This window comes from Corapipo altera, unplaced genomic scaffold (assembly GCF_003945725.1).
Source record: "Corapipo altera isolate COAL_440 unplaced genomic scaffold, ASM394572v1 24b, whole genome shotgun sequence".
Classification (NCBI taxonomy): domain Eukaryota; kingdom Metazoa; phylum Chordata; class Aves; order Passeriformes; family Pipridae; genus Corapipo; species Corapipo altera.
This window is the reverse complement of record NW_020884888.1, coordinates 11,124,582-11,141,406: the sequence shown is the minus strand read 5'-3', so window position 1 is coordinate 11,141,406 and position 16,825 is coordinate 11,124,582. Positions and strand designations below refer to the sequence as shown.

At 40.7% G+C, this 16,825-nt stretch overlaps 1 protein-coding gene across 11 annotated transcripts in view; it reads left to right on the top strand.

Annotated features, from left to right (window-relative positions):
- The window catches only part of IKZF1 (IKAROS family zinc finger 1), a 109,374-nt gene that overhangs the window by 55,725 nt on the left and 36,824 nt on the right, over positions 1–16,825 (top strand). For all 11 annotated transcript variants that reach the window (XM_027643993.1, XM_027643991.1, XM_027644001.1 and 8 more), the window contains one exon: positions 7,110–7,229. In XM_027643993.1, coding sequence (XP_027499794.1) covers positions 7,110–7,229 — 120 coding nt within the window. The remainder of the gene's footprint in view (positions 1–7,109; positions 7,230–16,825) is intronic.

The following is a 16,825-nucleotide window of genomic DNA, read 5'->3' as shown; positions in this document are numbered from 1 at the left end:
TTTCCCTCTCTCTCTTTTTTTTTTTACTTCCTCCTTTCTAAAAATTTTGGGAAGGTTTGTCAAAAATTTGAACCAAGGACTTTTAATCTCATCTGAGAATTGAAAATCAGACACATATTCTGTCTGAAAGAGCAGCAATAGAATAATCTTTCATGCCAACTGAAGATTACCAGTTACATTTGTCATAGGGAAGTCATTCCTAGTCAGCCCTGTGGAGGCATGTTGCACTCCCCTCCTCAGGTAACCAGTTTTAAATTGTGTATATATTGGATATACTTACACATTACCATTTTGTTGCATGCTGAACAAACTTGTAAATGAAATAAAACCTGTCCTATGCACGCGTGCTTGAAACCTGTGTGGCCCTAGCAGAACAAGCAGTGGGGTTTTAATACTTTATGCGCTGTGGATCTGCTCGGAGCAGTGAGAGGCACCATGATTCAGGTCCAGCTCCTCTGCCTGCTGCAGAAACCCTTTCCTGCTTGCGTGAGCTCCTTAGGGCGGGAGCGCTGACCTCCTCTTCCTCTGCAACAGCAAAACTACCCTGGATACCCACACCTAACTGTTCTGGTACTCTTTACAACAATGTGAATTTGAACTCCACACCTGCTATTTCTTACTAGAGTTGCTTTTTTTTGTTTGTTTTGACATGGAGAGGAGCAGTGTGGGAGATGCCACCTTGAGTCAAGGAGTGCATTAGAAAGTCAAACACTTTGCCTTCCTTGTGGTCTGCTTCTCCCTTGACAGGGAAGACTTGCAAGAAACTTTACCATTTTGAGTGCTTGTGTGTATATAAATAAATACATAATAGATGTATATCTGTGTATACAATTTGTAGCTCTCAAAGTTTTGCGTGATTTGAACCAGTGTAGTACTTTGCTGTGCCTTGTAGCTTTTCTAGCATATCCTGCAATAGTACTATTCTCTGATGAGAGAGGATTTTCTTGAAAAAGAAAGTTACCTCTGATAAGAGGTAGACCTACACAAACAGATTAAAGGAAAAAAAAAGTCAGCTTTGAACTCTTCCTGCCATTTCTGCCACTGAACATCTGGTACTTTCTGTGAGCAGAGGCTGTGAGTTGCATTGGGTCGTTAGCTGGATTTGTGAACAACTGGCCAAAGAAAGAATTTGCTAATTTACTTTCATTTATGATATGAGTAGTCTGTGAACTCAATGTTTAATGCTTGTCATATTAGGTTCCACAGATACTGGCTCCTTGTAAGCTCTTACTAGACGTCAAAAGTGAAGGATCTGAAGCTGCAGGGATGTTTCCTACTTCTTTCTCATAGGCTGGTGAATCCAGGAAGTTTTCCCCCTTGTCTTCTGGGGTTCTACAAGCTTCTGGGAGGCTTCCTTGCATGACAAGGGAATCAGTCAAACAATTGCACAGTTTCAGGAGTGTGAGATTTTTTGTCTTGTCAGCTTTAAAACACTTTTATTTATTTTTCCTGGTCTATGAGTAATGGTTATCAGGTGTAACTTACTCTCTGGGCCCATGGAATTAAGTAACTTGATTCACTAGCACACTTGGTTGTGTTTTTAAAAAAAAAAAAAATTAAAAAATAAATTTGGTTTGGTGGGTTTCTTTGGGGCATTTTGTTTTTTAACCCAGAAGTGAAACAGGTCTCTAGAAACAATCTCCTCAGCAGTGTCTTGCAGCCGTGTGCTTTACGCAGCTGCAGCTGACTCAGGTGTGGCAGGGACCTGCTGGGCCGAGGCAGAATAAAACTAGTGTGAGCGAGCCAAACCCTACGTGCACACTGGCATTCCCGCCTCTGGGAATCCAGGCATGGCTGACTCCTAGAGGAACTGAAATACTGTCTGACTAACACAGAGTTCACACTTTTTATTTTTCTCCTGAAAGCGATATTTCATGAGGCAAGCAGTTGCAGTTCTGAAATGAGGAGAGAACTGACATACATTTAACCAAACGGTATCCGGCACCCATACACAAGAGTCAGAAAACACAGATAATATCTCACTTAACAAGCAGTATTTTTCCTGCCTTTTTTTCTTTTTTTTTTTTTTTTTTTTTCTTAGTTCTAGGGCCTAACAGTTAAGGAAGGTGAAAAAGCGGTACAAATGTTTCCACATCTAACATTAAAAGATCCCCTACCACAAACCAGGCTGGGCTGGGCTCTGCAAAAGCAGGAAGAAGAGTTTTGCATTTGATGTTCTTGATAGGTCCTGGAAAGGTGGAAATGAGTGTATCCTGGGCTGGTGTTTGCCACCTGAGAGCCTGGTTCCCATTGCAGTGACTCTCTTCTCATCACTGGAGATTTAAGTTTTTGTCAGTGAAAAAGACATGTGAACTGGGTTGTGACTGTCATCCAGAAAAATTCTATGTTGCTTTTCTTGCAGGATTTCTCCAGTGATTCTAGTGTTTCCATGGGAAACAACATTCGATACTAAGTACACCCAAGGTTAGCTTGTGGCAGGATAGAGATTTCTATAGGAAATCTGCCCTGGCTTTTTTTTCAACAGTGGTAGCACCAGCAGCACCATCCTGGTATGAACCAAATTGCTCTTAGAACTGGATGGAGGTGTTAAAGGAACATCAGGCTATGGACTTGGACAGAAATAAAGGATGCTGAAACCTTACTGGATTGGGCAAATTTTTCCCTTCCTCTCTTTCCTTATGTCTTCAACTTTATTTCTGGGGCAGAGATGAGGAAACTCAAAGAGAAGCTGAATATCTTACCAGACACTGTTGTTAGGGATAGGCTCTTCTCCGGCTATTTTCATAGAGAAATGGCAGTATTTGGAAATCTGAGACCGTCTTTCAGAGATGCAGGCTGAATTGAAGGAATGTTTGATACAGACTGCAATTGAAGTTGCCCCCATTTATGAAGTAACCAAGAGCACCATGAATCAGTAGCAGTGCCAGAAACAGAACTTCAACTCTATAGATAAGGTGGCTCTTTCTAATAAGTAATTAGAAAAAAAAAACCCAAAAATGAAAACCCCAAAACCAAAAAACACCCCCTCCATCCAAGATCAGATTGTGATGTTTATACTTCACTTCCCTCTACTTTAATAATTTTCCCCTGTACTGGCCACTAGGTGTTGCATTTTTTTGAGCTCCTTTTCCTTCGATCAGTTATTTTACTGGGCATGCCTGTCAGAAATTAAATGGGAAAACATTCCATCCCTTGCCCCACCCCCTTTGCAATTCTAAATTCATTGGCAAAACAATGTTAGTGGGATTGCACATCTGTAAGATTGCCATGCAGTAGTGAACTTACCGTGGTGTAATGATTTAGATGTAGTTAAGGCATGAAATGCAAATACGATGCTCTAGAATCCAAGACACAATAAATGGATCTATTTTAAATTCACTATTTTTACTCTGTCTTTTTGCATGTAGGGATTTCTCAATCATGTGTAACAAGAAATCAAATTATATTAAATGGGTCATTAAAGTCAAGTTTACTGAGTTTTCTTAACTGCAGTCTCCTGCAAAGAGTGAAGAATACCCGATCTCCAGCTCCTGCCCCACCAAGTTCATGAGACTAGTCTAATTGATGCCACCTGGGCAAATGCCTATTAATTTTACAAGTATAAGACTGATACCTGTTTAGTGAACCAAAGAGTTCACCACTGCAAAAGTACTCGTCTGCTAACAGGTTTCTCTTCCAAAAAGATTTATTTGACTTATCTTCAAAGCATCCTACTTAGCCTGCTGTAGTGGGTTGGCACTGGCCTGATGCCAGGTACCCACTAAAGCCACTCTCTCACTCTCCCTCTGTAACTGGACAGAGGAGAGAAAAAAAACAGCTAAGGATTCATGAGTTGAGATAAGAGCTGGGAGAGGTCACTTATTGATTACCTTCACGGGCAAAGCAGACTCAAAGTGGGGATAGTATTTAAATTTATTATTAACAGGGTAAGAACCAAAGAGTGAGAAATAAAAAAGTCTTAAACACCTTCCCCCACCCCTCCTTCCTTCCATGTTCTCCCTTCTCCCCTCCCAGCAGTGAAGGGGGATGGGAATGGGGGTTGCGGTCAGTTGTCGTTTCTGCTGCTGCTCAGGGAGAGGAGTCCTTCCCCTGCTCCTGTGGGGTCCCTCCCACGGGAGACAGTCCTTGATGGACCTCTCTGCCATGAGTCCATCCAACAGGCAACAGTTCTTCCCAAACTGCTGTCCCGTGGGTCACTCCTCCATGGGGTGCAGTCCTTCACAAATGAGCTGTACAGATGTGAGTCCCGCACAGGGGCCAGAAGTCCTACCCAGGAAAAACCTGCTCCAGCGTGGGCTTCCCTCTCCATGGGCTGTAGGTCTCCGGCAGGACCCTGCTCCATCTTGGGACTCTCACAGGGTCACGGCCTCCTTCATGCATCCACCTGCTCCAGCATGGGCTTTTCCATGGGCTGCAGGTGGATCTCTGCACCCCAGTGGTCCTCCATGGGCTGCAGGGGCCTCAGCTCTGGTGCCTGGAGCACCTCCTCCCTCTCCTTCTGCACTGACCTTGGTGTCTGCATTTTTGTTCCTGTGTTCTCATTCCGCTCTTCCCTGGCTGGAATTCTTTCTGCAGCACAACCTTCTGTTCTTAAATATGTTATCACAGAGGCCTTGACCAGTGTCAGGAAGTCCATCCTGGAACTGGCTGGTATTGGCTCCATCAGACAGGGGAAGCTTCTAGCAGCTTCTAACAGAAGCCACCCCTGTAGCCCCTACCCCCACCCCCGCTACCAAACCCAGCCACAGAAACCCACTACACCTGCATATTGTAGGACACCTAATTACACACTAAGAAATATTTTATTTTATTTGCTATCTATTGTTATCTCATAGGTCTCATATTATGAGTTTATATTGGTTTGTAACCAAAAAAAGTCTTCAGGTTTTTAGGATAAATGTTCTTAGTCTAAGTCAAAGTATCAACTTCTGTTGTTGTAACTGGGAGCACTGTTTGATCCTTGGAAAATGCAGGTGGCTTTTGGATACTGTTAGTTTTTAACAAATTTCCTTAACTCACATATAGTGTGAAGAGAGCTGCCAGGCTGCTGCTTACCCTCACATTAAACTTGTGGGGATTTATTTTTTTTTTTTTTTCTGTGTGCTGGAAAATGTGTTGAACAAACTGAAAGATTTCAGCTGTCTTTCCTCCCATCCATCCTATATGTAACAAATACCTCAGCTTGGCAGGACAGGACTTGTGTTGGAAACTTGCTGGTAGTTCTATAATTCTTTACATCCCAGAAAACTACAGAAATAACTGAGTAAGGAGCTAAACGGTAAATGGCAAAAACTGTTTTAAAGAACTTACTTTCTGCTTTTACTTTCCTTTGCTGTAACATTCATATTCCCTCTTTTCCATTTATGCAACCCACCTTTGCTCTTACACTTGCATCCAGTGGGTATGATTTTGCCCATTTAAGAATACCCCACAGAAGCCGGACATGGGAGGACCTTATGAAATCCCCTAGTTAGTCCTTCTGCCAGTGCAGTACTGTTTCTTCATTACCCTTGAGTCCTTCTGGCTGCAGTTTTAGATGGTTCACCTGATGCCACTCTCAACAATCCCACTCAGAGATTATTCCACAGTTTGATAGGTATGTCATTAAGAAGTGCAGTCAAATACTCATATCATTCATTTAAACATAGATTTGTGCAAACAAGCCAAAACAGCTCATTTTGAAGACTACTTGAACCTACCTGTCATTTCCCACCGTTGTGATCAGTATAGATCAGAAAGCACAATGCTTTCTTTTTTGCTCCATCCAGTTGGGAGGAAACCATTTGCTTCATTCAGATCACATCCATAACTGGCATCACTAAACTGCTGTCACTTAAGTAAGCTATGTTTTCTTCAATTTTTCCTTTTCTGATAAGTATCTTCAGATTTAATTTATGTTTGTGTTTTAATGAGGGAATTCTTATTAGGAGAAAAACCACTAATTTGCTAGGGCTTTGTGCCATGAAATTACTGCCCTTGCTGGTTGCCAATTGCCATGGGACATCTAACAGATTGCATCAATGTAATTTGGTAACATCTCCATTTTGGAGACAAGGGTCTTATGTGAACATTACTGAGTTCAAATCCTGCTCTGGGCCTGTTCTATTCTTTGCTATTAATGCAAAGACCAGCCTTTTAGTAATAGTCAATGAAACTAATCACGTAGATAATTATCACTTAGATAATTCTTTTGGTAATTGTTTCCAAGGGGTGCTTTTGTTAGTAATTTTAAAAGAAGGTCTGCAAGACAGGGATATTACTGTAGGCAGGACATGTGTGCTGTGACTGAGAGCGGAACCAAGAAAGATCACCATTTCTGGAAGTGCAGTACTTAGCAAGAGAGTTCTTTTTCTTACTGTATTGCATTCAGCACTAAAACAGTTCCGCAATACTTATTATACATTAAAACACCAAACTGTTTTCCTCTGCAAAACCTTGTGTACACAAGATATTGGGATTTGTTTCCTCTTTGCAAATAAAAAACAGTAAAACTCTCGAAGTCATGTGTTGAATGAACTCTGTTCATGTTTTAAGAAGTCCTGGGAACTACAGGCACTTCACTGCTTTTAATCACAAGGACCAGCCAAAGCTTGATCTGTGGGTGTTGGTGAAGCTTGCTGAAGTTGTAGTTGAATTTTTATTTGAAGATAAAATTTTACTTTTGGGGTAGTTCTTTTGGAGCCCCAGAATACTTGTAGGTTAGACTTCACTATGTCTTTGAAGCAAATCTGGGTATGCTTTCAAGGAGCACTTGTGGAAGAAAGAAAATTTTTTACAAAGGATGTCCATTTGATAACCTTTTTAATCTGTCAGTCTGCATTGGCTAAACTGGATCTTCTGAGTGTAGCAGCTGGAGAACATAGCTGTGTCTTACAAATATCCAAAATGGTAAGGCTGATAACTGGGTATCCAGCCTTCAGTAAATTTGGAAGAGATATTGGCATGCATTCTTTTCACAAATATAATTCCCCTGTACTCATAAAAAGTTTTCTCTGCAGGAGAGTAGGTTTTGGTCCTAAGAATATCATGCTTTAGGTAGTGTTTAGGGTCTTTTGTTAAGTTTTATTTGGTTTGTGGTTCCTCTTATGGTAATATTTGAAAATGAGGCTACTCTGATGACTAACTGATGCTACTTTCTTCACTACTAGGAAAGGAAAGTCCTCCAATTAGTGATGTCCCAGATGATCCAGATGAACCTATGCCTGTGCCAGAGGACCTTTCAACTAGTACTGGAGGACAACAGAGTTCTAAGAGTGACAGAATCTTGGGTAAGATGACAAGTCCACTCTGATAAGAAATACGAGTAGATAATATAGTAGATAATGTTAAAGTACTGTATAACAAGCTGGTATATAGGGAGATCCTGTGCCTTTTTGTCTTGCTAAGGTGCTTAGTGTTTTTTGTGCAACCTTTTCTTTGGGAAAGGCATCTTCATCCACAGAGAAGTTACAAAGATCCTACTATTTATCTTCTTTCTAAAGCATGACTGGTTGTATGAAATTCTCACCAGGAAAGATATTCCATTTTGCCTCGGAAATGGAATTAAATATGTTATTCCAGGTCAAAATTATTGGAACTCAGATTTGATAAAAATTTTCTAAACTCTCAGATATTTTCATTATTATTATTAGTTTGAATGTTATCTTGAATGTTATCTGCTATTCAGATTCCTCCAGAAATACCACATTAGAACACACATAGTATTCGTATGTTTCGGATTCCAATATTGAATCTTCAGTTACCCTTGATTTTTTTGCCTGGCAGTACTTTAGAAAACACTTGAATTTTGCTCTACTAGGTAAAAATCCACAATTGATAAAATCTGTTGGGTTAAAATAAATTATTGTCCATAGATGATTGTGCAAAACGCTGATTCTTCTTAGAGATCCCAGACTCCACACCAAGGACTAGCAATGACTAATGCATGCATCCACTCACACGTAGTGCATTAAAAAAGACTAAATTATATAACTTGAGCACCATGGTTGTTTACTAGTGGGAGGAGGGGTAAGAAAAAGGAGAAAAAAGAAAAGCATACTCACTCCCAGAATGCTGTGCTCAATGCCCAATATGATAAAAAATATTTCTGGAATGGGGTGACTATCAAAATACATTAGTTTGTCCACAAATAAAAGTATTGCTCATTTTTACATTCCTATTGTAAGAATGAGTGTCAAAGTGGAAGACTTTTTGTAGAAAGATTGCAATTGCCTTCAAATGTTTATTGTCTAAGAAAGTCCAGTAAAGGATGTTAGGTGGGAAGGGAGGCACAGAAGGCAAAACAGCCAACTGAAGGTAATATAGCAGGATGGTGTCAGCATTAGGGATAGAACCTGCTCCCAAACTTCAGCAATGGCTAGTAGAGAAGCATCTTATGCATCTTCACTTTATTTAGCACTTGATCCCCTCTTACCAAAAATCTGAGCACAAAGTTCAGCTCCTACATGTATATTGACATACCTTATGAACAAATTCATTTTTAAAAATGCTTTTAAATAGTCTGATCACTTACCTAGTGCTTTGTTTTTCAGTCCGAAGATCTTTGGACAAAATCTTGCCTTAACTGCTTGCATATCAACTCAATAAAAAGAGTTAAGTCTCCTTTCTCCCACAGTAACTAAACCCAACAAAATATTTAAACCTTAATTTAAAAAATAGTTATAATTTTTTAAGTTCTTTGTTCAAACCCAAACAAACAGGATTTTGATTGCATTGAATTTTCTTTACTTCACAAAAGTCAAAGTTTTTATTTGCTGATGATGTCATGATTCTCTCAACAGTTCAATCATATAGCAATATAAATACATATTAGAAGTTACTGTAATAACTTTAGTGTCCTAAATATGATAAGTTCTATCTGTTGTTCTCATTAGTAAGCAGTAAATTAGATTTTCCATGTCCTGTCTTCAACGTTTTTTCTACAGCCGCTTTCTCTATCCCTTAGCTCTTTTGTTTACAAGGGTTACATCTTGTAGTGATGTCTTATTGAGCATAGTAAACAGACACAGTACTCTGTTTTATGGATGATCTGTAGGTATCTACTGCATTTCTTGCAATGTTTGTCTTTTCTGGAAAGCTGCATACAACCTCTATTTCTACTGCTCCTTTTTTCTAGCCCTAAACTAACTTCCTGAAAAGAGTTTACTGAAAAAATTAATTCTTTGGTTTTACAAAGGGGATCTGACCACATGCCCCAATCATATCAGGAGCCATATGATTGCTATGCACATTCTGAGTCTTCATCAAAAGAAAATCCCTTAGGAATAAACCAATGCCTTAGGAGTGGTGTTTGGCCTGCATGATTCCATGGCTGCATTAGGGATGAAGGGGACTGTCCTTCTATGTAGGCAGTGGCTTGGCAGTGTAGACAGGCTTGATGTTTAGTGCAACACTATTGTCTCTAAGTCCCAAGATCAGTTTCTCACCTCTATTTATCAACAAACTTAAGTAGAAAAGGATGAAAAAGTAGTTTGAAGAATGAAAGATAGACAGGAGAGTAATGTAAGGACCCGCTGATATTATAGATGTATATCTCGTGGGTGGGAGATAGACTGTGGCCTGTGATAACTGGCTGGCCAGGCAACAGTTTTTCTCTATATTACTTTCCTAATGTCCCATGTCCTAATGTTTCCTTCATCAAAAGGGAATCCCTATGAATTTTGATGTATTTTAACATAGGATTTTCAGTACATCTCACTTAATCTGTAAGACCCTGAGAGATCAGCTGTCCATACAGCATGCACCAAGGAATTTGAGTCAGACATTTATGGAGGAGAGCCTCTACATTCTGATGGACTTTTTTTATACATGTGGTACTGTAGAGGTAACAATGGGAATTGCAAGTTTATTAAATGAAAAGAGTAAGTGTTTACCTCATCCTACTACAATTAGGTGAGAATTCTGTTGTTAATTTTAAACAGCCTGTGAGATAGAAATTTTCAAATGACCATTTGCTTACTCAAATTATCAGTAACACTTCATGAAACGTTTAACCCTGGAATCAAAAGTTTAACTACCTTTTTCATCAATTTAACATTTTAAAAGTCAAAGATCAGGGGAAATAAGCTATTTTTAGAAAAGAAAGATAGGCCTTAGCTCCTCCATGTGTTTTCAGAAATCTCCTTTCATGATTCTTCCAAACCTGTAATGAGATTTGAACATGGTACTATAGAGCTGATAGAGAGAATTGTTTGAAATGTCTCTCCTGCTCTGGGAATGATGTTGGAAGTCTTCCATTCACTTGCCAGATTTTATTGGGTGCCTTCAGTTTTTGAGTTCTCACTTAAAATGACTGGAGGGAGGTATCCAGAGGTTCATGAAATGTATGTTTTTACTTGTGTCCCCAGACAGGGGGGACATCCAAGACATGGGTTGCTTCTGATCAATGCAAAAATGATTAGCAAGTGTGAGAAGGTAATTTACGGAAGTAAAGTCATCAGCTATTTCTAGTAATAACCTCAAGTAGCATAACAAAGCAGAAACACATTGAAAGACTTGTTCTGATCACTGCTCATTTCCTTGATGAGCTTGCCATGACTTTAATGTTGTAACCCCCAGAATACCACTATGTGTTGAGCAGCTTCCTCCTGCAAGCTTAATTTGTGCTGCTCTGTCCAATAGATCTTCTTCCTTCTTGGTCCTATTCTACACACCAGATCTGGCACCTGTAACTTTTTTTTATTATTTTCTTTTTATTCTTCTCACCCACCTGCTCTACATTTAGTTTCTCTAGAAAACACAGGGAATGTTTTCAGCACAGCTGATTTTCACAGCTCTTTAAGGCACTAGAGGCTGTGTTTTACCATCTCTTCTAAATAACATTTCAAAATTTTGGTCTGAGTTGTTTAGAAATACACATCCCACTGAAATTCCATTCCATTAAGAATTAGTGCTTTGTTGTCTATTTCAGACAACGTTATTTCCCATGCTAACCTATTTGAAATATTGTCTGATGATTCTTACTGTCTCCATTCAAGTTTCAGGTTAAACATTGTGTGCACCTTTTGTGGATGGTCGGTGCTGAACATCCTCTATGTGGTAGACAGTTGAAATGTAGGGCTGTTTGTGCTCTGAGACTGTATCCTGATCCATGTGTGGAAAGTGAATGATTCAGTGGGGTGTAGATTGGATCCAACTTAACGGAGAAAGAGCCGTTTGCTGCAGTGGTGGCATTTGCCTAGGAAGGTAGGCAGTACCTTCTTTATCCATAACTGCCCATGTCAGAGCTGGCCATCACTGGGTAAAAGACAAAAACCCATCTCACAGTGTTAGTGGCCTCAAAAAGAGGCTGTGGGCTCACTGTTTCTGCACAGACAGCTGTCTGAGGCTGCAGGTGACCATAAACTTCCAAAATAGAAGTAAAGGGTTACCACCATCGTCACAGATTACAGTCTGGACCTGGAATATACAATGTCTACAGATCTTCTTATTTTTAAGAGGTGGGGAGAAGTAATCTCACAAAATTAGATTGAAACTTGTACAACTGACAGAGAATGTCCAAAGTAATAAGTCAAGGTGAACTTAGACATCAATAGAAAACAGATGAGATTTTTATGAAATTATAAATTCTATTTGTTTAAAATAAAGGATAATAGTATGGGAAGAGACAGTAAAAGGAAAGTGCTTTTTTGACATTTTTTCTCCTCCAGGGGGAAATATCAAGTGATGATGTTACCTGCCTCCCACAGTCCAGTTTTTGAAGCAGAAACCTTTATAGCTGCAGGCTTCAGTGCCTGGCATCACTGGGACCCTGGCATTGTCTTCAACCCAGGGATCTTCCCTCCCAGCCATGAGCATTCAGAGGTGTTAACCTGCATGAGTAGCCAGTTACTAGTGCAGGAAAGTGTCCCCATTCTGAGCAGCTTTGGTGCTTTATTTCCTTAAAAGGAGCTCAGTCATTTGAGAGCATGGACACAGGCTTTGCTGAGGGGCCACCAGGCAACCACAAGAGCTTGCCATTACATAAATCTGCTGCAACTCACACACAGCTGGGTGGAGACAGAGTAAAAGTGTGGAAAGGCTGCAGACAGAGGGGAAAAGGGAGAAAAGAAAAAAGGAGAAGTGCCCACACCCTGGCTTGCAAAATTGGTCCTGTGGTTTAGACAGGTCCAGCTCACTGCTGCCCGGTAATTATGTGAGGCAGGGAAAGGGCCTGAGGAAAAAGACTGTGGAGATAAATGTCTTTGCACACTCCTCCTGTGGGAAGCCAGTGGCTATGAAGGCAGTGTATTGTGTGTGAATAATAAAATGCACATGTGGCATGTGTGCATGTGGACGTTCAGAGAACTAAATTCAGAGAGCTAAAGTAACCTGGAGGGCTGTGTGATATTTTTACTTGTTCAGGTTTCAGGTGAACATCTCTTCTGCTTAAAGGTATGAAAGTGGGTAGAAGCTGATGAGCCTTTGTAAATAATTGGTGATAGTTGCTGTCTCACCTGATGTAGCCCTAATGGCTTTAAGAATTGTCTTTAACCCTCCTCAATGAAACAGAGCTTGAAAGTCCAACTGAGGAGGCTTCTGAAGGAATTGAAAAACTCATAGTTAAAATATTTTAGGAACTTTTAAAAATAGAGAAGTTGGGAATCTCCCCTCTTGTTTGGTCTGAAGCCCCTATTTCTGACCCCAGAGTAACATTTTCCAGTATAGACTAGTACTGCATGCTCTGAGAGCCTGCCAGTATGACTTACCTGTTTTTAAGGGGAATGCAGGAGATATTTTTGTCAGGATTATTTTCATTTTGTCTGCAAAACTCATCTGGAGATTTGTATAGAGGAGGATGGGGGTGGTTTTGTAGGAAAAGGTGTGTCAAATTTCATTAATGCCCTTACATATGCTGTACAGGATATATGTTGTATACCAGCCTTCAAAGGTTTGTTTTGCATGTGCAAAGTGTGAAACAGTGTGCCAGAGTGAGGTGCAGAAGACCCAGGTACATGGGTCCACTGGGAATTTGCTGTCAAGCCAGAGACAAGCTCTGATCTGTGTAATGATCAGAGACTTAGAAAAACCTGCACAAATTTTCACAAGGAGAGTGGAAACCAGCCCGCTTAGTGAAGGTAGATTCCTTCATCAAATTTAAAAATGATTGCTGCAAGTAATGAAAGGTGAACATTTTCAAAACAAACTGGGAAGTTGTTTCTGGAAGGGAGAGTGAGCCAGCCTGAAAAACAGAGCCACCACAGCCCCAGCAAAGGCTGTGCTTTATTACTGCAGTCCTCTCAGCCCATTCAAAGCCAGGGCAGAGCCACTGAGTAAGCAGGCACATAAAAATTTGTCCTTTGATGCAACTATAGCAATGACGAAATCATTGCTTGAGAACAGAATTGACTCTAAAAAGAGTTGTATGTTTCCAGTGATTTCTGTTTAGTTTTGTGAGGAATTTTTTTTCCCTTTTTTCTCCAGAGCTGTGAAGCTTGTGGAGCTGCAGCCAATTTCATGAGCACCTCCTGGGTACTGCTATGTTTTCAGAAGGAGGAATATCAGTGCAAAAGTCAGGGAAAGCCTGGGAACTGTGCAAGTTTTGTTTCTTCAGTGTTGAGTGACAAGCATTGTTTGAAATGGAGAAATGCAGTGTGTTTAGCTGTGTGGCTTTAGGTACTGAGGCTGAGCCTGCAGATCTAATCTGCAGTGAGAGGAAGTTCTCTTTATCTGAGCAGAAGAGATGTGCCTCAGAGATAAGCCCCATTCTAGCTCTGGAGTTAAAATTATCTAGCAGGATCTGAGCAGTGGCTGCAGCACAACTCAGAAATACCAGGCTTTGGCTGGAAGGTGGGCATATTTTAAGCTGGGGAAGACCTCTGTAAGTACAACTTGCTAGACCACAGGTTATTTTAAAGGAATGACTGTATAGAAAGGTTGGATTGGCTTCCCAACACCGGTCATCCCACTATTCTGTGTTAAACATTTCTTGTTCTTTGTTGTAGGCTTGCTTTTTCACTTGAGCAAGTTCTCATTCCCCAAAATTGCTCTTCAGAACTGCACCCTTAGTGAAAACTTAACCGCTGGAGTCAGGCACAGTGTAGGGACCACCTGCCTCTACAGAGGTGTCATTTCAGAACAAGCTGCTCTTTTGGTTTTGTTCAGCCACTCCTCACATGTCTGTGATTTCAAGTCCTGTTACGGTGCCTTCTGGGAGGAGACAGTTTCTGGCTGCAGAGAACCTGCAGTGATGCTCTCCCCTCAGATGTGAACTTCCCAGGCTCTGTCCCATGGTGAAATGTGCAAAAACGGTGTCACTGTGGCTGCATCCCCCGCATTTGAGATTTGCAAGGAAGGATTTACAGCATGGCCATACCACCACTGCAGCTTTCCCCAGTGTAGAATAAGCCCCTTATGACAAAGAGAGAGGATGCAAGAGCTCCTTTTTGGAGCTATAGTCTTAAAACCAGGAGCAAACACGATGCATTGCAGCAGGGCGGAGATTTATCCCCAAACTTTTTTCATTGAGCTCACTATATAAGGTTTTTTGAAGACTCAGAAGAGGATCTCTCATGAAAAAGCTTTGCCCCACATATAGGACGTAGGTACGCCATAGCAGCCACTGCAGGCTCACCCTCAGCATGTCATTTGTGGTGAACATGTGTGACCACAGCAAGCTGTTAATTTGTGAAGGTGGATCAGGTAGAATCCCAGGATTTTGGCTTCCAGAGACAGCTTATTGGAAACTGTCATGCATCATACAGTTACCTTCCTGAACAAGCAAGTGAGCAGAGCAGCAGCCTAAATGCAGGCTAGACCTGCAGCCTGCAATGTGAGGCATCCTCCTGCTCTCTCCCTCCCTCCTTCCCCAGGAAGTGAATTTTGTGTTATAAAGGTGCATATGCAGGGAACATAACTCCTAGTAAAGGAATTTGTTTTCCAAAAAAACCCCATTGGTGTGTGCTTCACTTTCTTTGTTTTTTACACATTTTGAAGATAGGAATAATGCCTGGTTCTTGTATCCATTGCAGTTTAGGGTCATGTTGCTCAGAAGCATTTAGGTGTCTAAGTTATATGCATAAAAAGAGATCCTGAGAAGGTATCTAATCTATCATTTCGCCATCACCTGTAGTAACAACACAGGCACAAAATAGGAATTTTGGAAGTGGATAACTCCTACTCCTTTGTTGTGAGATTTCAGTCTTAACATCCCAGAATCCATACCTAAAAATTGGATGAAGGATTGCAGAAAAAAAAATGGCAGAGCAAGCACAGAATTACTTTCAATTTCCAACCAAAATGGGCCTGATCCAAAAAGAAAAGTTAAGGCACACGTTTTACTCTTTAATGTTCACATTCCATTTCCCTTGTTTCTCCTCTCTCAAAAGTGTAATAAATGTAACAAAAGTGGAGAAATATGACAGCATGAATTAACTTCCACTCTTCCGAGCCACATATCAGAGTTTAAAGAGGGAAAAAAAAAAAAAAGAGAAGAAACTGAAGAGTAAGGAGAACTTTCACATGAGCCATTTTTTTTTTTTACCCTGGAAATGCTACTTCTGGGGAAGTGGCTCTTACCAGAGTAACTTCTAGATTATTTTATGGAACGATATAAGAACTCCCTTGTTCCCTGACCCCTCCTTTAAAAAAAAATAATAATTGAGAGCTTTAGAAAGAATTGCTAATTCCTTCATATAATAGAGTATCTGCATATGATTTTGCCCTCCCTGCTGATTAAGTAACATAATGCAATGGAAAGGTGTATTTAAAATAAAGTTGCCGACACTTTCAGCTTGTGTTGCAATTAATAGAAGAGGAAATAATTATTCTCCATATTTCATCATTTAAAAGCATCCTGTATTTGTAAGAAGCTGTGATCAGCCAACATCCCCACTATGGATTTGAACTTCCCAAATCTTTGATGGTTTTTGAGTTTGTTTGTCTAAGCTAAGAGCTTTCTGTTCTGATTTTTAACGGTGGCTTAAGGGATTTTTGGACGAAGATCGATCTCTTCTGGTTCACAGTACTGTGCACCTCAGCATTATATGGACTGACTTATTGAGCCTGTTTTTTCCTGCTGTGAATATGTGTTGCAATGCTCGGAAGTGGTGGCAGTGGTTGGTGTTGAAGCGGGATGGTTTCATTAGCACTGAAATGGCCACTGCCAGCTGGGGAACACTGCTGTTCCTGCACCCCTCGTGCTGAGCCTACATTTCAGATATATTCTTTTAGTTCTTTCCATATTAGAATTTGTACAGGAGAAAACAACACATGCACCTATAGAATTCACTATAAAAAATTATTTGCCTTATTGTGGGGTGGACTGGGACCCACTGCTTGGATTTTTTGCCCAGATTTCCAAAGGGAAAACACCTATGTGACACCTATGTGAGGGAAGTGTCAAATTGTCCATGATCCACCTGTACCCTGCCCCCCAGCTGGCTGTTATTCGTAATTCAGGCTGTGAATGTCTCTGGCTTTCCAAAGCAGAGCACTCCTCCTGTTTTCCTAGACTGAAACCATAAGCGAAGAGGTGAGAATATCCCTTCTGCGCTGACATGGCACCTTCCTTTCTGAGTCATTGTCTGTCCTTTTTCCCCCCAGAATCCAATTAATTTTGTAACTGACACCTCCAGTGGCTGGATGTTGGAGGAGAGCTGGGGAAGCCCTGATGGCCAGCGTGGTCACTGGGGCTTTGTCTACTGCAGGTGTGGACCTACAACAATTTATCTAGAAGTCAAATGGGAACTAGGCTTTTCTGGGGAGGAGTTGAGCTTCCTGCCCATTTGTCCACATAATGGCAAGTAGAAGTAAAAATGAGAAATGATAATTATGCTAGCAAAAGACTTCAGTGGCTTTGGAGCCAAACACAGGAAACAGATGAGGGAGGAATAATGGTAATGAGGCATTACCTCTGTTGTGGTAACACATTTGTTTAATCTTCCCA